At 46.4% G+C, this 20,867-nt stretch overlaps 1 protein-coding gene across 1 annotated transcript; it reads left to right on the top strand.

Moving 5' to 3' along the window:
* Window positions 1-8,270: 8,270 nt before the first annotated feature.
* Window positions 8,271-8,741, top strand: LOC120850107 (the record flags this gene model as incomplete). Its single annotated transcript, XM_040222469.1, has 1 exon — window positions 8,271-8,741. A coding segment is annotated over one exon (471 nt), but the record flags the coding sequence as incomplete, so codon positions are not given.
* Between the last annotated feature and the right edge of the window lie 12,126 nt (window positions 8,742-20,867).

Below are 20,867 nucleotides of genomic sequence, written 5' to 3' on the forward strand. Positions count from 1 at the left end.
TCTGGGCATCTGTTTGTCCTGTCCCCTGAGGTTTAAAAGTGTGTTTACCTCACTGCTGATATGCCCTTCGCCTTGTCGCCTAAAAGCCGTTCATCCCTCAGCTGACAGTGCGGTGGAAGCCACGCGCTTGTTGGAGCAGTCACACGTCTCTCGTACGCCACGTAATCACGCTCTAGTTCGTACCCACGGGCAGAAAAAGGGACGGATCAGGTGATCAAGGAAAGGCGGTTGATTGGTTCTGGTGAGCTCGTAGCTCCCACCGCACGGTCATCTTAGGGATAAAGGAAGTATAGTATCGTCGTGATGACGTGACTCCTTGAGTGTCTTGCCTGGAGTTCGTGAGTTGTGGCCATCCAGCGATGTCTTTACGCGTAAGCTTTTCTCTTTCGCCTTTCCTGCCGGCCTTTTCGCGCCTGTCGAGTTCTTCGTACGAGGCTTTGCACTCAGATGTCCGTCGTTTATTTGCTCTGATGTTTGGTGTTTCTTTCACGACATTTCCCCGTGCAAAATAATTATTCTTTTTTTTATTAAAGCTCGCAAACGAACCTTTTTTTTTAAATTTAGGACCAGTAATTTCAAAAGTAATGAGTAATTTACTGGAAATTACCGTCTGAATGTAAATCATTATATTACTAAATTACCAGCCTAGAAAAGTAATTAATTACATTACTCATTACCACAAAAAAGTAATTCAATTACTGTAATTTTATTACAGTAATGTCATTACTGCCATCTCTGCTCGGAGTATAGCCAACGTATCCGTGTAGCTGGACTTAGCCCCGTGAAGGCCAGCGATGGCTCTAGCCGCGGGTCCGGTCAGAAGGGACCGGAGGTGGTGAACCGTGTCAGCCTGACACAGTTGAGGATGCTGGCCGATCGTGTTTTAGAACGCATCCCACTCGGCTTGTCACTCAGAAGTGCTGCCGTCAAATTTCAACATCTCCAATGTCGGCAGTCTTGCTCTAGCGTTCTCGGTGGTGGTCGAGAGAATCGCAAGTGTTTTGTTTGCTTCGACCGCGTGGGTTCCTTGTTTCTTCAGCATCTCCAAGCAAATGCCTGCGTTGAGTTGTCCTGGTAGGTCATTACCGCTTCATACTCTAGCTCAAGGTGTTCGTCGCTTACGAAGTGCTCGAACTCTCGATCTAAGAATTTCATCTCGTCGATATTTATCGTTAATCTCTGAAGAAGCGTTGTGAGCGAACTGAGATCACGATCGTCATTTGCGAGCGTCGCCCTGGTCTTGTGGATAACTCGAGTGGTCTGTACCCAAAGAGAGGTTTCCTTGGTCCGTTCTCGCTTCCCGTGGCTGTCTTCAGAAGCTCCTTGGGGTCTCGGTTGGCTTTTTGTAGCGTTGAAGTAGCTTCTTGGGTTTCGACATCACGCCCTCCGCGGCGGGCCAATGAGATTGGGAGATTAACTAATGAGAAAACCGATGAACGAATCAGCAAGCAAGATGCGTGAGCCTAATTAGCCACGTCCGCCGTTTCTTAAACTGTCGCTGACTATAGTCGTGAACTTATGGCTTCAGGACTCCGCTACAGCAACAGATTAGGAACAAACCTTGGCCGGAAGTACCTTCTGGCCCGGATTAAGACCGGATGTTTTCTTTTTTATCGTCCACGTTCGACTACCGGACACTCCAGTGTTTTGAATCAGGCTTGTTTCCAAAGAATGCGTGCTGTTTTGCGTGTGCACACACGCGCAATGGCCACTGAGAATTGAAGCAACGCAGGGTCGTGGCATGGTTTGTTTACTCCGCTTGCTTTGTGATTGGTTCTTTGGTGTTCTTATCATCTAACGCCGCAGTCTCCTAGGCTGAGGAAAGATAATCATGTACTCCGGCCTCACCGCACCCAGCGCTTCTTAACCTGCAGCTGTATAGGGAGTATTCACTGGCGGCCATAGCTGTGTGCGCGAATGCTGAGCGCGTGCTGATGGCGATCTTCCACAGTTCTTTAGTTCTTTTGCAACGTGCATTCCGCACCATCAAGAGTGCAGGTCATAGCAGCCTATTGATGTGAGCCCGTTCTGAGCATGCGCTCTAAACAGCACCTACAAATATGGCGTCCAGTGAATACTCCCTATAGACGCTTTACACACGCGCCAGAATACAGCCGCCATTGCTGACCTTCTCTTGTTTTACCGAAATACCGAGCTACTGAAATCGGTGTGGACGACCCTCCACAAATGCCAATGCTGGGGAGAAAGACAGAATAAAATCTAAGATGGCAATAACCTGGCCTGCTATGGTCATAATGATGTGAAGTAAACGTAATAAGGAGAAAAAAAAACTGAAGGTCAGTTATGGCGGTGCCCATGCACAACTGCTGCAAAGCGTCTATAGGAGCATGTCAAGTATACAGGGTGTCACTAAAAAAATTTACACATTGTTTTTTACCGCAAAAATAAGCTAGGCATCACCGAACGCTCATTTTCATCCCCAAAGGTAGAGCTAGAGGTCACAACCAGATGCCAAAGTTTCAGCCCGATCCGATACCTTAATCAAAAGTTATAAGAGATTTTCTGAAAATTTCAATGGGAAAATGGCGCCCGACGGAGTTTTCGAATACAAGGGGCTCTATGGGCACCAGACACCGAAAACGGGCGAAAGTGGGCTCCATTTTCGCCCGTTTTCGAGCATGAGCGTTCGGCGACGCCTAGTTCATTTTTGCGGTTAAAAAGAATGTGTAATTTTGTGTGTGTGTGTGACACCCTGTAAATTTACGGATTCCTACAGGCTCTCTCAACACAACCTGAGCGAAGAATCTGAAGGCTGTCACGTCTTCGAGATTCGGTTAGCGAGCTGCGTCGTCGTAACCTTGCCTGCATTGCACATCGGGGACTTTCCATTCCTTTCCTTTTTCTTCTGTTCTTCGATACTAGAGCAGGGTTGTCGGCGTAGCCGGGACGACTCGGCATTTTGCTAACCATTTCGTTTCTCGCATGATGCAGAAACTAGCAACACGTGCGCGTGTTTTTAGGCTGTTCGCCAATTTCGAGTAATTTGCATTTTCGTCATTCCAGCGCAGTGCCAGCCGTTTTTTTGTTTTTTTTTAAGTTAAAACGACGGCATAACTTAAGAAAAATTCGCCAGTTAATTAGGTTCGCGATTCTAGTGTAAGTAGGGTCCGTGTGACAAGGAGATTAAGCATATAATTGGTTCCGTGCTTTCGGCGTTCATTTTGCTTTAAGTTCGGGACGCTTTTTTTTCCTTCTTCTTTTGCATTTCTTGTTTTTGCGATGCCATTTTTGTAAATTTTTAGTGTCGAACAGAAAATCTGGATCTATCGGGGTTTATGTTGAAGAAAATAAAAACGGGCGTGGGATTCCATAAATTCTAGGGAAGTACCTTCTCTAGAATGTAGGGAATCCCATGCCCGTTTAGGGAACGTGACACAAATACTTACAAAACATGTCTGCACCGATTACATATTGAGGCCAAATAACATGGGCGGTTCTGAGCAAGAAGAAGTTTCGCGTTCAGTTTACTGGGCGATGTGTTCAGGGTCAACACAGAATAAAGCTGGATACAAAAATATTCCCCTCCTAAAGCTTTTTTTATGGTTGTTTTTTTTTTCATATAAATTGACTTGGAGGTTAATTTTTCGAGTTTACTTTTATTTCCCGAAAGCACAAGAAAGCCTTAACATAATATATTGCAGTCGTGGTTCATGAGCTTTTTAGAGAAGAATTAAGGATCTCGAAGGAAAAACAACACTCTCCTTAGGCTTAATTTATTATTTCTCTATCTCTTTAACTCTCACTTTCACACGAAATTTGTAACATGCGAAAATAACCCCTTCAATTTTCGGAAAATGCGAGTATCCACACGTAAATCCCAATCAGGTTTTTGTTGTGGTCATTGCCAGCTTGAGGAACGCTGGGCGTTGCTCGTTATGGTCTACCTTTATGCTTAGGGATTTGGCACCCACTTGCAGGTGCCGATATTTAGGAGTCCGGCACAGCCGGGTTCGCTGTTCTCAGACCCGGGCCCGACAGCGGTCCGCTATCTTTTTCCGACAGACGGCACGGCCGGCCCGAGTCCCGACGCCAATTTTCACTGGACATCTAAGGCCCGCTCGATTTTCGCCCTGTACAAATAGCTCACAAATTGTGCGGCATGGAAGATCGCTTGTCAATGCAGTAAAGATCCTTTTTTTCTGCTATTTTAAGTCGGACAAATCCGCGGGCCTAGGCAGCTCGTTAAAAAATCTCCCATGGTCCTTTTCCACGACCGAACCCGCGTATCCGAAAAGGATGGAAATAAAAATGGCAAGCAACAGTAAAACCCATTTGGCAAAGTTGAAAAGGAATTGAAAAGTCGCGGCGGGTTCGAACAAAATACGAGCAAAGCTCTAAATTGTCCACTCCCGCTGTGTACAGCCGAAACAAAATAGTATACAAAAAAATACCGGCGTTTCTTTGCGGTGGTCTGAGAGAAATTGCATCCCTAAAGCCGAGGTCACGCCGCTTATACATGATACAAAAGGCAGTCTGCAAACAGATTCGAACGCGAGTCGCCGCGAGATTCGTGCTTCGAATGCCGCACATGGCAATGGGTTCAAAGAGAAACATGGGATCGCGGAAGTCGAACCGCGGATATTACGGAGACTCGTGTTTGCAGACTGTCTTTTGTACGATGCGTGAGTAGTCTGACCCCCCTATTGTGAAAGCACGCACTCGTACCTACAAATGGTTTACACTTGCAAGGGTGCGCATTGTGCAGGCGCGTATGTGTGCGCGTTGGTGGGAAGAAGCGACTGTGCGACTGTGCGACGGTGGCGCCACCGGCGACAAAAATAGGGAGTTTTAGAATAACGTACGCAATTTTAGCGCACGTTTGCGCTGAATTTAGCGCTTTTTAGCGCATGCTGCGCAAGAGTGTTTTAGAATAGCGTTTCTCCGCCGCGACGCAAAAGCCCAACCATCTCGTGCTTGCAAAGCCACCAAGATGCAGTAACAATTTTTATTTCACACACGAAATGCTGTAACATGAGAAAAAAACGAGTTTCTTTTTTTTAGTTCAGAGTAACGTTTTAGATTTGTTTAAATATGAGAATGCGACGGTCCGATCGTGTTCGTTGGCGTCGCCTCGGCAAGAGAGTTCTGTGTACTGAGCTTCGAACACCGTACGTTCGCTGAGTAATGTTCGCGCGTCGCAATTACCAAGTTGCCGGTGATCGTTGTCCACCTTACTGAGTTTTCCCAACCGAGTGATATGTCGTCCCGTATTGAAACTCACAGTCGCGAGGATGCCGCCGACGTCGCGCTCACGACGCCGCCAGAGCGGCCGCAGACACGGTCCTGGGAGCCGCCATTTTTTTTTTTTTTTTTTTAACTGTGCTCGGATTGGTTTTAGCCAACTTCTCGTCACGAATCCTCCTTGGGGCAGCGGAAAGACTCTTTGTAAAGGCAGTCTATTTCCGAGAAACAGCGTACGCTAAAATAGCGCACGCAAAGCGCAAAACATGGTTAGCGTTCGGCGCATGCCCAGTGGCGATGACACTATTCTTTGCGTACGCAAAGCTTTAGCGTGCGCTATTCTAAAACTCTGTAATGGTTGCTGCGCCGCTGGTGCTCTTGAAGGGCATTCGGTCACACACACCGAACCGTACAAACACATGCAAACCCACACGCACATGCTTTCAGAATTTGGGTCTCCCCCACTGTGGTCTCTCCCCCAACCACCCGCCCAAGCTTCCAGAAACATTGCTATGGCTAAAAACTAAAAAAAAAAAAAGTAACGGCCGGCTTGGCCCGCCTTGTAACTCGAATGCAAGGCCCGTTCCCGGCCAGAGCCCTTCATGGATGTAGCCGTGAACCCCGAGCTCGGCCCGCGGCTTGCCCGTGCCCGTGCAGACCTCAAAGTTAGCAGCAAGCTTTAGAAAAACGTAAGCAAAGAATAGGGCGTGTCACTGCTTAGGCGCGGAGTACAAACCGCGTTTGGCATTGGCGCATGCAAACGCACGTATGCAGACGCTATTCTTAAACTCGCTTTTATCGGCTCAGGCTACAATCTCAACGGCTACCTAGTGACGATAGGATGTCGAGCGTTGCCACGTTCTGCGTTTTACAGCGAAGCTGTATACCTCTACCAGCCAAGGAAATTTTCGTTGTGTAAGCAACGTTGTAAGCAAAAATCTCCTGGCGAACAATTGAAGGCAAAACAGCATATCTCCTTTGTAATCAGGCATACAGCATACAGCTAAGTATCCGTTTCAATAAAGAAAACCACAAAGCAAGCATCAACAAAAAACGCATCAAAACCACTTGATGGATGATAAGGCGCGTGTGAACGATAGGAACCCCCTCCAATACGTTTCGGTCATACCTCGGCAAACCTCACTCATGGGGGCCCCCACTCACCCTCACTCACCCTCATCTTCACAGGTGAGGTGAGGGTGAGTGAGTTTCTGAACCAGGAAAATTCATGAGTGTGAGGGTGAGTGAGGGCCGTGAGGGGTGTGAGGGCGGTGAGTGCGTAAGGGGCGTGAGGGCCATGAGTACGTGAGGGGCGTGAGGGCGGTGAATGGCGTGAGGCCCATGAGTGCGTGAGGCCGGTGAGTGTGTGAGGGGTATGAAGGCCACGAGTGCGTGAGGGGCGTGAGGGCGGTGAGTGTGTGAGTGGCATGAGTGCGTGAGGGGTGTGAGGGCGGTGAGTGCGTGAGGGGTGTGAGGGCATGAGTGCGTGAGGGGCATGAGGGCGGTGAGTTGGAAAGTTTTTTGGAAGTAAACTGTTTCAGAAAGATGCATTAATATTCTCAACAAGACTTAAATGGATAAAATATGTTTATAGCGCGCAATTGAGTGTCTAAGTAGTATAAGAAAAATAAAATTTCATCATGATGATGGTAAATTGCAGCAATTGGTTGCTGCGTGTGAACGCGGGCGGCCTGTGTTGCTGGGGTTGCGACGTCAAGTTACTGGGCGAAATTGCCGCATCTGAAGCGGGCCTGAGTGGCGTAAGGGCCATGAGTCCATGAGGGCCGTGAGGGGTATGAGTGCGTGAGGGCCGTGAGTGTGTGAAAGTTGTGAGGGCCATGAGTGCGGGGGGGGGCATGAGGACGGTGAGTGGCGTGAGGGCCATGAGTGCGTGAGGGGCGTGAAGGGTATGAGTGCGTGAGGGCCGTGAGTGCGTGAAAGGTGTGAGGGCCATGAGTGCGTGGGGGGCATGAGGACGGTGAGTGGCGTGAGGGCCGTGAGTGCGTGAAGGGTATGAGGGCGGTGAGTGCGTGAGGAGCACGGCGGTGAGTGGCGTGAGGGCTATGAGTGCGTGAGGGCCGTGAGGGCGGTGAGGGGCGTGAAGGCAGTGAGGGCGGTGAGTGCGTGAGAGGCGTGACGGCCATGAGTGCGTGAGGGCCGTGAGGTTCATTGAGGGTGAGTGAAGGGCTGAAGGAGAGTGTAGCTGTGAGGGCGAGGGTGAGTGAGGGTCTTAGGTGAATGTGGCTGTGAGGGTGAGGGTGAGTGAGGGGCTTAGGTAAGTGCGGCTGTGAGGGTGAGGGTGAGTGAGCGACCTAAAATGCCGACCTCTGGTTTCGGTATAGACTAGGTTTGCAGCTGCTTCGAAAGCGGTTGACGTCATTCGAAGCTCTTGCGTGAAGTGCAAACCGCATAATGGATGATAACGGCGCCTGCGAACAATGCGAAGCACGTTCCTTCTCCCCGCGTGTGTGTTTCGTCTCGGCGTTCTCACGGGAAAAAAAAAGACTTCAGAAGATTCAAGCGAAAAGTACAAACATCACGGATGCAGCATACAGCACAACATTCGTTTCAATAAAGAATAAGCACAAAACAAGCATCCTAACCATATAACGGATGATAAGGAGCCCATGAAAACAATAAGAAGCACGTAGCGCTCACCGCATACGTTCCCGGTGAAGATTACCGTTGCCCAAGCTTGCGTCGTGGGGAGTGACGTCACTAGCCTTTCATATATAAAAGAAGAACCCGCCTCTACCCCGTTTAACCTGACGTCTAGACGCAGCGGATGCTGCGAGCTATCAATTAGCCAATCCCGTTCTGTCGACGTGGCCCGTGATACGCTTTCCGCGCGTCGCTGTTCCCCCTCTCTGAGGTCACGTGACACTCACACGGCCTCCGATTGGCTCCGATGGCTCGTAACATCCGCTGTGCTTAAACGTAAGATGAAACGGAGTATAGCAACTGATTTCAGTGTTGCTGCAGCACCGCGATGAATAGGCCACACACAGTTAGGACTCCAGAGCAGACTTGTATGTAGTTCAACTACTCTACTCAAAGTTAAGGAGACATTGTGTTTGACAAATATAAGGCCCATTCTTGAGTATGCTTGTGTACTCGAGGACCCCCAGATACAGTATCTGTGTGACGACCTTAAGAGGGTTCAGAACAGAGCAGCGAGATTCGTGACCGGAAATTATGATTATACTGTAAGATCGAGTCTCCTAAAAGACTGTCTTGGTTGGCAGTCGCTGAAGTGCCGAAGATTTGCTTCACGTTTAAAACTCTTTCATAACATTTATAATAACAAAACGGGCATAAACAAGGGATCGTTCCTTCAGCTGCCTCACTTCATATCACGCAGGGTAGATCATCAGAATAAGGTTCGCGAATGTTCGTGCCGCACTAATATCTTTAAGCGCGCTTTTTTTCCTCTTACCACTCATCAATGGAACTGTCTACCCGAGTCGCTTGTCATGGTATCATCCAATAATGTGTTTTTTTCCAGAGTTATTGAAGAGTGCATGTACCTTATCTCCTGATATTGTCACGGGTGGTGACCAAAAAACAATAGATAAACAGGAAGAAATAAACTTTTAATGTGGCGAACTTGTGCCAAAAATAAAAGGGTACAAAAGATAATAACAGAGTGTCGCGGGCGTCGAAGTCGGCGTAACAGCAGAGTCGAACGCTGGGGCGAGACTGAATGCAGATCGCCACGCGGAGCCCCTATGTACACGTGTGGGCTTCTGGAATAATCGGCGTAGAAGGTTCGGCGTGTAGAACATTCGACACGCCGAAGCAGCCGGTTCGGCGGCTGGAACGACTACGACATCCTCTCGACGTCAACCTCGCCGCAGCCTTACTCGTCCCGAGACGAACTACGTCACGATTGAGGAAGATGTCATGTGCTCTACACTGGCTGCTCTCCGAAGGCTTGCCAGATTGCCGTTTATAACGAAAATACAGCCACAGGCTCAAAATACAAACGTGCCATTGCCATTTACGGATACTGTGGATTATATTCAACCTTTTTGTTTTTTTTTAACACGGCGGGTATATTTAAAATTTCGTTGAAGTATCCCTTTAAGCAATGGTACTTAAACACAAGGGTGAAAAGCTTGTACTATTTCAAGTAGGATTAGAAAACTTGTGTTTTACTTGAAGTACATACTTTGAACATGTACTTGCACTTTACTAAAGTATTTTTTCTGGTAATTTCTAAAGGAAGTAAAATTCCCGACTTGAGAGCACATTCCCCAAGTTTGGAACCGAAAATTGCGGATCGTCATGTGATAACGCGCAATCGTCTTTCGAGGCGTCATCTGGTCATTTCTCTGAGTGAAGTAATGGTGGCTATAAGACCGGTACAAAGAAGTGTCTGATGAGTGTATTCTGTTAAATAGTTCGTCAGCGAGAGTAAAACTACTACTCTGTGGTGACTTGACTTTATCGAATATTTGCCGCCATTTCCGAAAAAAACTTGTGCTCCTCCGATTACGCGTGGAGCAATGCATACCAGTTAAAATAAAGTTAAAAAAGGGCATGAAAAGTACATCATAAAAAAATTGTGTAAAAAGTATTTGGAGTTTACTTTAAAAGTATGTTGTATTTATAGTACTTTACTTCACGTACATTTCCCCCGGTGTACATACTATCCTTGAAGTACATAAACTCTAATTGACTTTGTACTTTACTTCAATTACTTTTAGATGCAATTTACGCAACACTATAAACAAGCAAACACTGTCTGCAAAATCAAGCTCAAGCAGTACTAAACCTGAAAGTAGAAATTATAAATGCGCAGTACATCATTGACCAGAAAACAAAAAGTACAAAACAATCTATCACGCAGAAGCAGAACCAGCTATTAAAGCATGTGAAAACAAACACAAGCGGCTTCGTATTTGGCGAGCAGAATTGCGCTAACGGATCAAAACATTTATGTACTTTCTTGTTCCTATAAAAAATAAAAAAGTGACTTCAAAAGTAATTCGCTACTTTGTTACGGTAGTTATAGTAATTTACTCAATTACTTTCGTTCAGTAATTTCTACTCTACTCAAATTACTTTTGAGGCCGATACTCAGTAATTACCTTAATTACTTTTTTAGTAACTTGTACATGTCTGCTCCCGAGTAGCAACGTGAATACTAGGAGCGGCAAAGGGAAAAGAAACGGCAATATGCGACCAGCGGCGGCGTTTCGTAGAGTGCACTAGGCAATTGTAGCAGGTGATACCAGAGTTTCGCTGGCCAACCACCTCCACTGCGTGGATTGGAGCCCCATTTTTTTTTCAAGATGTCGAGATTACATTGAGGCATATTTTGATTTACTATAAACCCACGCGTTATCGTTTCTTTCTTTTTTTTTTCTGATTGGTTTGTTACTTTTTTCTAGGCTCCGAATTTCTTGCAATTTTTGTTTGGTCTTTCGCACATGTGCTCCAGTCTTTAGGCAGGTTTCCAAGTTCAGAAGCACACACGCAGAAATTATCTTATTTTAGTGCCATAAACGATTTAGTAACATTTATCTCATGCATACGGTATACTTTCGGCAGTGGTCGACCATAACGTGCAAGTCGAACTATGTAACAAATACTTTTGGTTCGGCCTAACTTGTCCTCGTTTATTGCGCGCTTTTGCCGCGTCATTCACGAATCAATCCCAACTGGCAAAACTTTAAACTCTTCTGTCCCAGGAAATGCCAGGGTGTAGAACCACGAAGGAAGGACGATCTTGGAACATTTTCATTACTAGTTTGACCGACCTTTGTCGGTGAAAAGCGCTATGCTTTGTTTCACGTCACGATGAACCGCAAATGACGCTACGAGCCCCAGGAGTCAATTCGTAGCCGGGAGGGCGCCACGTGTCCTTCCGGTTGGGCGGAGTCGACGCGGAGAGCGCCAAGTCACGAGACAGGCTACGAACTATATTATATGGATTGGCTCGTGTAGCTCGCAGCGTCTATCGCGGTACATCGTTAAGGGGAAATCGAGTATAGCTGTGTCGAGCGGAGTACAAGTCGCTTTTGATTCATCGGGCGAGTTGTGAATAACTTGCGCGAGTTACTTCTCCTGATACCGCCATCGGAGTACACATTTTGCAGCTTCTTCTACCGCCACTAGGTGGTTCTGACTTTTGTAAAGGATCTACAGGGTGTTTCTGAGCACTCTCATAACCCAAACAGATCGACATATATATGCCAATCGACGAAATGCAATAAAACTATTTCACAAAAGAAAGGTGTCTTTAGGTGGTTCATGTGTCATATACTCAGAGTTTATAAATTTAGGTTTGTGAAATTCATTCAGGTTAAACAATTTTGTTATCCCTATGACTAAGGAGTAAAAGCCCCCCTCCCCCCCCCCCCCCCCCCCCCAAAAAAAAAAAAGAAGAAAAAGTCCGGTTAACGATGCTATATTATATACGCTCGAATCTGCTAAATCTGCTTTAGGGTGCTCCTCCCAAAGATATTATTGTATCACGTTGTGTCATCTGTGAGTAGCTAGCAGCACAGCGTGAACCTGATGGCTTCTTTCCGTCTTCCTCCATCCCTAGCAAAAAAAAAAAAATATATGTATATATATATATATATATAAATATATATATATATATATAAATATTTATATATATATATATGTGTGTATATATATATACATATAACTTATTTTTGCCTGAATTTATTTTGAAAAACCTACACTCAAACAATTTGAATTAATGAATGCACCACCTAAAAACACTTGCGAAAAGTTTAATTTGCACCTTTTTTTTCATGCCCGAATGGCTTGTACAAATACCTCGTAGGAATCGGTTAGTTTGGTTGTGAGAAGCAGACGTCTCGTTACCGTGAAAACCGAGGCGGCCTTAAAATGCTGACCAGGCGTTAAGAAGGAAGAAGATCCATTTTTATTCACGGCGCGTCTTCGTGTACCTGCAGTTCCGACAAATGTGGGCCAAGGCCGGTAGCACTGGATCCAAATCTCTGTTCAATGGACATCGCGGTTTGCTGCGACTCGATTCCCTTTTGGGCTAACTTTGCTTTACCTGCCTTCATTTTTACACGTTCAAATTTTTTTTTTATTTCTTGTGCAATTCTAGGCAGAAGGCTAAGACCTCTCGACTTTAGTGTCTTCGTTCGCACAGGCCATAAATCAGCACCATTCACAGTTCACGCAACCACTTCCGACATTGTTGTTTATTTTATATTTTTATGACGACGACATTGTTTATTGCCAGTGCCACTCGGATAGATTGTGTAAGATGATCAGCTCTAATTCAATATAAGAATCTATATTTATGATGTTTTTGTCTTCAATAAATATTTAAGGAGGACCTTGACTAAATAAAAAATTACAAAGGCAAAAATTAAAAACCTTTATCTTTTTTTGGCGTAACTATGCTCATATTTTACATATATGTAAAAAAATATAGCTGCAAGTATTTGGGGAGTTTGATCCACCCCAAATCCAAAGCGAGTAAAAGGTATGAATGGTTGTGTTTCTTTTTTGAACATACGTATTTTTTATTAGACCATATCAGTGACTCACAACTCTTTTTTTTTTCTTTTTTTTATAAAAAAAAAGTTACGTTGGTTTAAAGTCAATTTTGGACTAAAATGCTGCATGGTATGTTTTTGAACTGACATCAATTAGTTATGTTCCAAAACAGAGATAACATCTAACTCTACCTTAGTTGTAGTCTACCGTATCGCACCTCTCTAGCAGTGTTAATTTTTGCAGTGTGTTTAAATTTGTTTTCACTAGTTGCACGAAGCTTATATATAAAAAGATATATGTATTTTTTATATCCAAGGTTTTAAACTGACAACGTTTGCATGCCAGGCATCTTTGAAGAACCGTTCCCCGCGAAAAGTATTTACGCTCTCCTGTCACACTAAAACACTAATTCCGTTTGGACCGAACTACTTTCTTCCCGGATATCATACACGCGCTGTCACACTGACCATTCGCGGGTAATCACCGTAAACGACATTCGCTACTAAATAAGTTTGTCGCTCGTGGACGGAACAAGTAATTTCCACGCCAGAGCAGTAACGTACAAGAAGGAATACATTCGCAGCTATGAACGCATGCGTGTTATTCTAGATGGTGTATTCATTTCTGGCAGTAAAGCGAATTACTTCAAAAAAGTTTCAAAGAACAATGCCTCAGCACTTCAGAAAGGGAAGATAAAAAAATGCACAAAGGCGCGTTTTTCTTTCTATATCAATTTCACCGGGGCATTAAATGGAAAGTTGGAGTTGAGCGCAGTTAGGAGATATCAATTCCCATCAATACATTCAACCAGTAGACACTTTCATTTCTAGAGCGCAGCTCTTAGGCGCCCGTTTCCGGGTTGAGCGGCGTCGGCGTCGACGTCGGCGTAACAGCGCGTTGCATTATAGGACGTTTCCCATAATGACGTCACGCGTGACGTCACACGTGACGTCACGTTACGTCACGCTAAATTTATTAAAGAGGGCACCAAAATATGCTGCATTTTATCGTAATTCAGCCTAATTATTATTAGAACTTCTAGTAACATTAACTTGAATGCAGCACTTCAAGAACAATGTCATTCGAGGTCGGAACAATATTCGACGATGATATAATTTTTGTATTCTTTTGGCAGTGATATTACACACACTCAAAGGTTTTGATAATGCGATTAAGACCGACCAATCAAACTTCAGTTTTGAACCATATAAAGAACTAGCTTGCTGAACTCACGGAACCCCTTGACAAGAAGCAACACTTCCTTTCAGTGTTATCGTTTCACCTTGCCTTGCTTTCATCGATACATTTAATTAGACAGTACCTTAAGTTTGAATGTTGAAGGCACTTGTCAATATTGTTTTAAATGTCTCTATATGCATTCACCTAAACACGACATAATGAGAAACAGCGGGCCACTCTGCGCGTGTGAAAGTTATAGTAAACTTTTGGTTGATAGTCAGCGCAGGTCCTGTGTCCTTCTTCAACTTTATGTCCTGTCTCTTTTGCGCTGTTTCTCATCATATTGTGCAACCAACCAGCCCAGCAAGGTATCCTATTACCTAAACACGGTTTGTAGGAATCCCTGGCCAGCCATAATGTGACAACCAGGCACGTAGCCAGGATTTTTTTTCGGGGAGGGCTCGCTCATGACAAAATGCTGTATGAGGGGGAGGGGGGAGAGGAGGTCCCAGCAAAATGGAAGATTTCGGGGGAAAGAACACGGCCCCATGACCCCCCCCCCCCCCCCCCCCGCCCCCTGGCTACGTGCCTGGTGACAACCAAACCAAACTTCTGTAGTTTCTACCGTGGTTACGGCGAGACTGAGTTGACCTGCAGCAAGACGGAACACGAATGCCGCCGGAGCTTCCCATTATGGCTAGACTGTACCGCCTAAGCTACGCGGCACAAATCGTTGAAACCAAACTTTGCAAGCCGACAACGCAACACGCTTGCATCTCCCTTAAACCGCTTTGATTAAGCTACGCTAAATGGACTTTGAAAGTCAGCACGTCTGTACATTATCTGCCTCGAGGTCCAACTGATAGATGTCATAGTGGAAGGTAGAAGTGAAAACTCATTAGCGAGTCTTAAAACGGCGTATCCATTAACTTTGAGCATGCAAAATAAATAGCGTCGTCGCCATGCGCCAACACAAAACGCGGTTTGGGCTCACGGCGCAAGTACAATGGCAACCACGCTATTTGTTTTGTTTTGTTTTTTGTTTTGTTTTTTGCGTATGTTAAGTTTTTGGGTATTCTATTTTAAAAATCGTTTTTATTACCGTGAAGTGCATGGATGTCAATAGACAAAAATAGTGAATTGGAAATTGGAGTGTGCTACGAAAAAAATGACTTTCCGGGAGAACAGACGTGTATTCGCTTAAAATGCTGTACGTCGTGTATGCCTTGCACCCACACCGCGCACTGCAAGTGCTATGCCAGGCCGCCTTCTTAGCCCGAAACAGACAGATGCTCGTTGCGCCAGAGCCAACTTCTGCCAACACCGGACTGTGCAACGGTTTTCCAGGGCACACCTGCGTTAGGGTGTTAGGACTGGTTCAGGCATTTGCATTGGCTACACTGTGTTGCGTCAATGGACATTTTTTTAAGTAAGATTTTGCTCAAGCATACACCATGTCCCCTGACTTTGCTTCCCGCTGTCGCCGCTTTCGCAGGGCCCCGTCCCCCACGACCAACATTGTCGGCCTCTAGCTTTGCGTGTGTTTCGCCTGTTTCTTTTATTTTTTATTAACAATTTTTTTGGCATTGGTAGTATGGGGCATAAAAGCAATGAAAGCCAATAAAGCGGCACAATGCTAATGTGTTCTGACGGGTGGTAGAAAGTTGGACTGCCCTCTCGTTTTAGTTCACAGGAACAAAAAACCAGACGGCGCAATTGTTACTTCGAAAAGGTCCAAAGAGTTCCACTTACTACCCATTCCACGGCCTTCAGTTAAACAGCAACTCCCCCAGTAAAACAAAAAAATGCCACAAGTGCATTCATCAGCATAAATTTGCATATTACATGGTAAAATAACCTATAAACTCTTACTTCCGCCTCTAATACTTGTTTCAAGTACTGCTATGTCTATTGCATAAATCATATACTATGGTGTTATGTCCATAGTAGAATCTTGTCGTAAGCGGTCGTAGGAGGTCGGGACGCGGTCGATCGTGCTCAAAACGCAAATGCCTCAACAAGCCTTTAAATACACGAGTTCAGAATCCCTAAAGCCGGGATCACACTGCTTATACGTCCTACAAACGGCAGTCTGCATACAGATTGAAACGCAAGTTGCCGAGAGATTCGTGCTTCGAATGCCGCATGCCATATGAGTTCAAGGAGGAAACTTGGCACGCGGCATTTGAACCACTGATATTGCGCTGACTCGTGTTTGCTGGCTGTCTCTCGTATGATGTATGTAGTAATGTGCGAAGAGTGGTTCGGGGAATCGAAAAGCGCAGCGTCATTCCCAGCATCAACACTGCAAAGAGAACCGGTAGGTCTTGGTCTCCCCTGGAGCTCTGAAGGCTATAAATGACGCAGCGCTATTCAATTCGAACAACTATTCGCACACCCCTCGATGTCTGAGCAGTGTGGCCCCGGCTTTAGACACGGGTTGTTCCAGGATTGGTCACTAATATGACTATATTTCAAGTTTAGTGTGCGTACTTCTACGAGCTTGAAACGCTACATCAACTGCGTGACATGGACAGCCGTGGTAACGCCAGTTTCGCGTCTGCTAAGGTCTTCCTGCTAACCCGAAAGCTCCGAAACCTGTTGTCACCAAAGAGCTTCCTTCTTTAAAAAAAGGCGATAGGAAAAAAAAAATAAATAAAAAGCCGGCAGAGAGAAAATGCTTGAACCTCTATCGGCTTACATTTCGCTCTCTCCTTTTTTATTTCTCCCTCTATTTCGCCCTCTTATAGCACTGCACAGAATCACAAAGAACGTGGTACACTCCATTCACTGCCAAAGCTGACAGCGCGGTGGAAGGTCACCTGCTCGTTCCACCATTTATCCATCTTTGCCACGTGACCCCACTCCCGCTTTATTGCTGCGAGCAGAGAGCGGGATCCGGGGATGATAGAGAGAGTGTCTGTTGGTCCAGCCTGCCCGTACCTTCCACCGCGCTGCCAGCTCGGTGTTCAACGGAATGTAGCGTGAGACGTTGTCGTCCCACGTCCGGTATGCACGGACCCGTCTCGTACGTGAGCAGCCTGCGAACGCCGTGCAGGAAAGGACCGCGCAAACGTCCGAAAGAAACCAAAAATAAGACGGGTTCTGGGGGCTTTCTGGAGAGATCGGACCGGAGGGGATGCCACCGTCTCGGCGGCAGAATCGTGCTCGAGTAAATAGTATACAGTGAGTTCGCTCTAATACGCGGTGACCGTCGAGCAGTTACGAAATGCTCGAGATGCCCTGCGCGTTGTGTCTGACGGCAGCTAGTTCCGGGACTTTGCCGCCGCCGTGTAAAAAATCTGCGATCGAACTGCCTGCGGAGCACTTCTATTCAACAGCCCCGTTTATTTGGAAATAGCGTGCGCCGTTTAAAAATACGGGGCGCAAGTTCGTCTGCTACCTTTGCGGAGGTTGTGGTGACGTTAGAACGCCGAGCTCTGATTGGTTTCGATTAAAGTACAGTGGGTAGACCTCAAGGCAGCTTGAGCTGAGGTCTACCCACTATCCTTTCAATCAGAGCCAATGAGAGCTCGGCGTCTTTCTGCCGTCACCGCAACTCCTGCTCAAGAAGCAGACGACTTGCCCTCCGCAATTAAACTGGCCTCGATCATTCCGATAAAGCCGAGGAGCTCATAATAGAGAGTTTTAGTAATGCGAATAGCAGCGAACGTAAGCCCTCTACGTTAGTGTTAGCGCTGCGTCCTCCATACTGCGCATGAGCCATACGTCCGCTGCTGCGGCGAGCTAAGCGTACGTACGCTCGCTATCGCTTTTTGCGAGCGTACGTAGCGGTCCCCTGCGTACCATTTTCGTTACTCTCGTCGCGCACGGGGAAGCGCGAGACTACTCCAGTGTGGAAAATGGCGGCGGTGAGGCAAACCGGTGGAAGTGCTACGCGCCTTGTACGGGTTCGCTTCACCATTGAAGATGACCTCAGCCTTGTGGAAGAAAGAGAGAGAAGAAGAGAAAAAGGGTGAGGCTCTTGGCGGGCGAGGACACGTGGAGTTCGGAGCTGGAGACAGACGAAAGAGCCGGTGCCGAGCAAGGCCTCCAGCTGAAGATCCGGACCACTACACAGCCTTGGCCCTCCTCTTCATCGGACTCTGAACTTAAAGGAGCGATACAACAATTTTTGTGCTTTGCGCAAATACCGTTTAAAACGGATCCCTAATGTTAATGACCTATGAAACACGCGTTCGTTTTTCACCCCACGCAATAGAAGTCCCAGCAAAAAATTAAAGAAAAACGAGCAGCGTTCGCCCCCTCAACTCGCAGCCAGAACAAGCGGCCATGTGATCTGGAGCCGATTATATGCCGCCAGTGTTGATCATAGCCACGCGCTGGGCTTGGCAAAGCACAGGACACGCGCTGAGTTCCAGACATTGTTATGGCTCGGCTGTTGTCGTCGTTGCAGCGATTGGACACGGGTCACTACCCAAATGCTTCTTGAGCTAGCAATTATCACGAGCCCAAGTCGAGTGCCCACGCAATGCTCGGGTCCAATCTATGAACCGCATTCAAATATCGTCACTTGGGTGTACTGCGATCCCCACGTTACGTCATCAAATTTTGCAAAGGAGAGATTGAATGAAAATGATCGCTTTTGTCCTTGAAATTACACCGCAACAAAGGAGTTTCTTGGCCAGTGGCGTTGCGTGTGAGTATCCTTGAGTCCTAGGTGTGCCAGTAAGCTCGTGTAAAGTGAAAAACATTCCAATTAAATATCGTTGCACAGCTTCTTTAAAGGAGTGGTGCAACGATATTCAATTGGAATGTTTTTCACTTTACACGAGCTTACTGGCACACCTAGGACTCAAGGATACTCACACGCAACGCCACTGGCCAAGAAACTCCTTTGTTGCGGTGTAATTTCAAGGACAAAAGCGATCATTTTCATTCAATCTCTCCTTTGCAAAATTTGATGACGTAACGTGGGGATCGCAGTACACCCAAGTGACGATATTTGAATGCGGTTCATAGATTGGACCCGAGCATTGCGTGGGCACTCGACTTGGGCTCGTGATAATTGCTAGCTCAAGAAGCATTTGGGTAGTGACCCGTGTCCAATCGCTGCAACGACGACAACAGCCGAGCCATAACAATGTCTGGAACTCAGCGCGTGTCCTGTGCTTTGCCAACCCCAGCGCGCGGCTATGATCAACACTGGCGGCATATAATCGGCTCCAGATCACATGGCCGCTTGTTCTGGCTGCGAGTTGAGGGGGCGAACGCTGCTCGTTTTTCTTTAATTTTTTGCTGGGACTTCTATTGCGTGGGGTGAAAAACGAACGCGTGTTTCATAGGTCATTAACGTTAGAGATACGTTTTAAGCGGTATTTGCGCAAAGTACAAAAATTGTTGCGTCGCTTCTTTAAGTACAGAGAATACCTTTTCCCAATGGTAGCGCTTCCCCGTGTGACTTCCTCGGAGCGAGTGGAAGTCGGCCTGATCGGGCGGTATTGACAGGCGACCCACAACCTCCTCAAAAAAAAAGAAAAACGCGACGAACTCTTTTGAGCGCCCATAAAGATGGGTGTCGGTAGCCAAGAACGTTGGCGACGCCGTAGAACCCAAAAAGGTGTTTTTTTCTGCGGTCGGTACGCGAGCGGTGCGACGTATTGCATGCATGCACACTTCCAAGCAAATGACGAGGCCAACACAATATAGTCCCACAACAAACTGGAGCGAACCATAGATCGAACTGCTGGTCGCACAGCCCTAAAGAAAGAAACAGACAAAACGGGTTCACAACAGGTTGCTGGAAAGAGATTCACGCACTTCGTAACAAAGCGAGGAGATTCGCGGTGTTAAATTGGCTTGGCCGAATACCCGCTATGGATTTTTTGAGGCGGTTCGCAGGAGCACATCTAGATGGCGCTGCAAGTCTTTACGTATCGTTACGTATGCCTTTGCCTTCCGCTATACTAAAAGTGCGCGTTCAACGCGCTCCGTAATGTTACGTCGACAGCTAGCGTGCGTTGTACGCAGTGCTTACGCAAGGGTCTTTACGCTATTCTAAAGCTCTGTTATGTTTCGTGCGTGCGTTATCCGTGCGTTGTGGTTAGTTATGCTTGGTTACGGGGAGCTTTGGAAACGGCGTCTCTTTCTCACGCTCTTAGCGTCTTGGCCTTGACCCGCGCTTCGACGGCGGCCAAATGTTTGCTGTTTCTTCGTGTTTTCCTCGTGGTCTCGCGCTCCGCAGGAGACCAGGCACGCTCCTACGTGTGTGGCAGTTTGAGGCGCTCAAGTTTCTACTACCTACAACGAAGGAGTTCCTTTTCGCAACTCAGAAGGCCTATCGGCACTGCATTTCCAAGTTTCATTGTGGGTGCCGTCATTGGGTTGCCTTGTGTAGAGCGGGCTTAAATGGTGATAGTTACGATAAAAAAAAAAAAAAAAAAAAAAGATACTGCTCTTAGTAGTACAGGGTGTTTCCGAGCGCATTTCGGTCGTAAAATAAATTCGTGTAAATAAACCGAAGAACGGACTGCATTGAAACTTTCCAGATAGGTGTGTGCAGGTGGTGCATCTATCACGCTCAAATGTAATGTGCGTAGGTTGCAGGACAAACAAAATAGCCTAAAACAACTTGTTTCTTACCTGTGCAGAGGAAGGCAAACGACGTTGACGCTGCTACTCGCAGATTTGGCGAAACGTCAAGCAAAAAAAACGTGTTCAGATGAATACCCGAAAGCAGATCCAGGAGATCCGAGAGTGTGTGGTGCCATCTGTGGGTAGCAGCGTTAACCAGACGGTTTTTGCCATTTTCCTTTGTGATGCAAAGGAATAAAAAATAGTTTTCTTAGATTTTCTTACATTTAGCCGAAAAAATATAGTGCGTACGTATTCTAACATGCTGAAACAGTGTGAAATAGAACGGAAATCTGAAACTAGTGATCTCGGTGTGTTATGGGATTCCACCTTTCGAATGGAAGCGCCTTTCAATGCTGTAGTTACTTCATCATTGAGGATGCTTGTTATGGCGTCCA

Source organism: Ixodes scapularis, unplaced genomic scaffold, assembly GCF_016920785.2.
Source record: "Ixodes scapularis isolate PalLabHiFi unplaced genomic scaffold, ASM1692078v2 PGA_scaffold2__306_contigs__length_199485367, whole genome shotgun sequence".
Taxonomy (NCBI): domain Eukaryota; kingdom Metazoa; phylum Arthropoda; class Arachnida; order Ixodida; family Ixodidae; genus Ixodes; species Ixodes scapularis.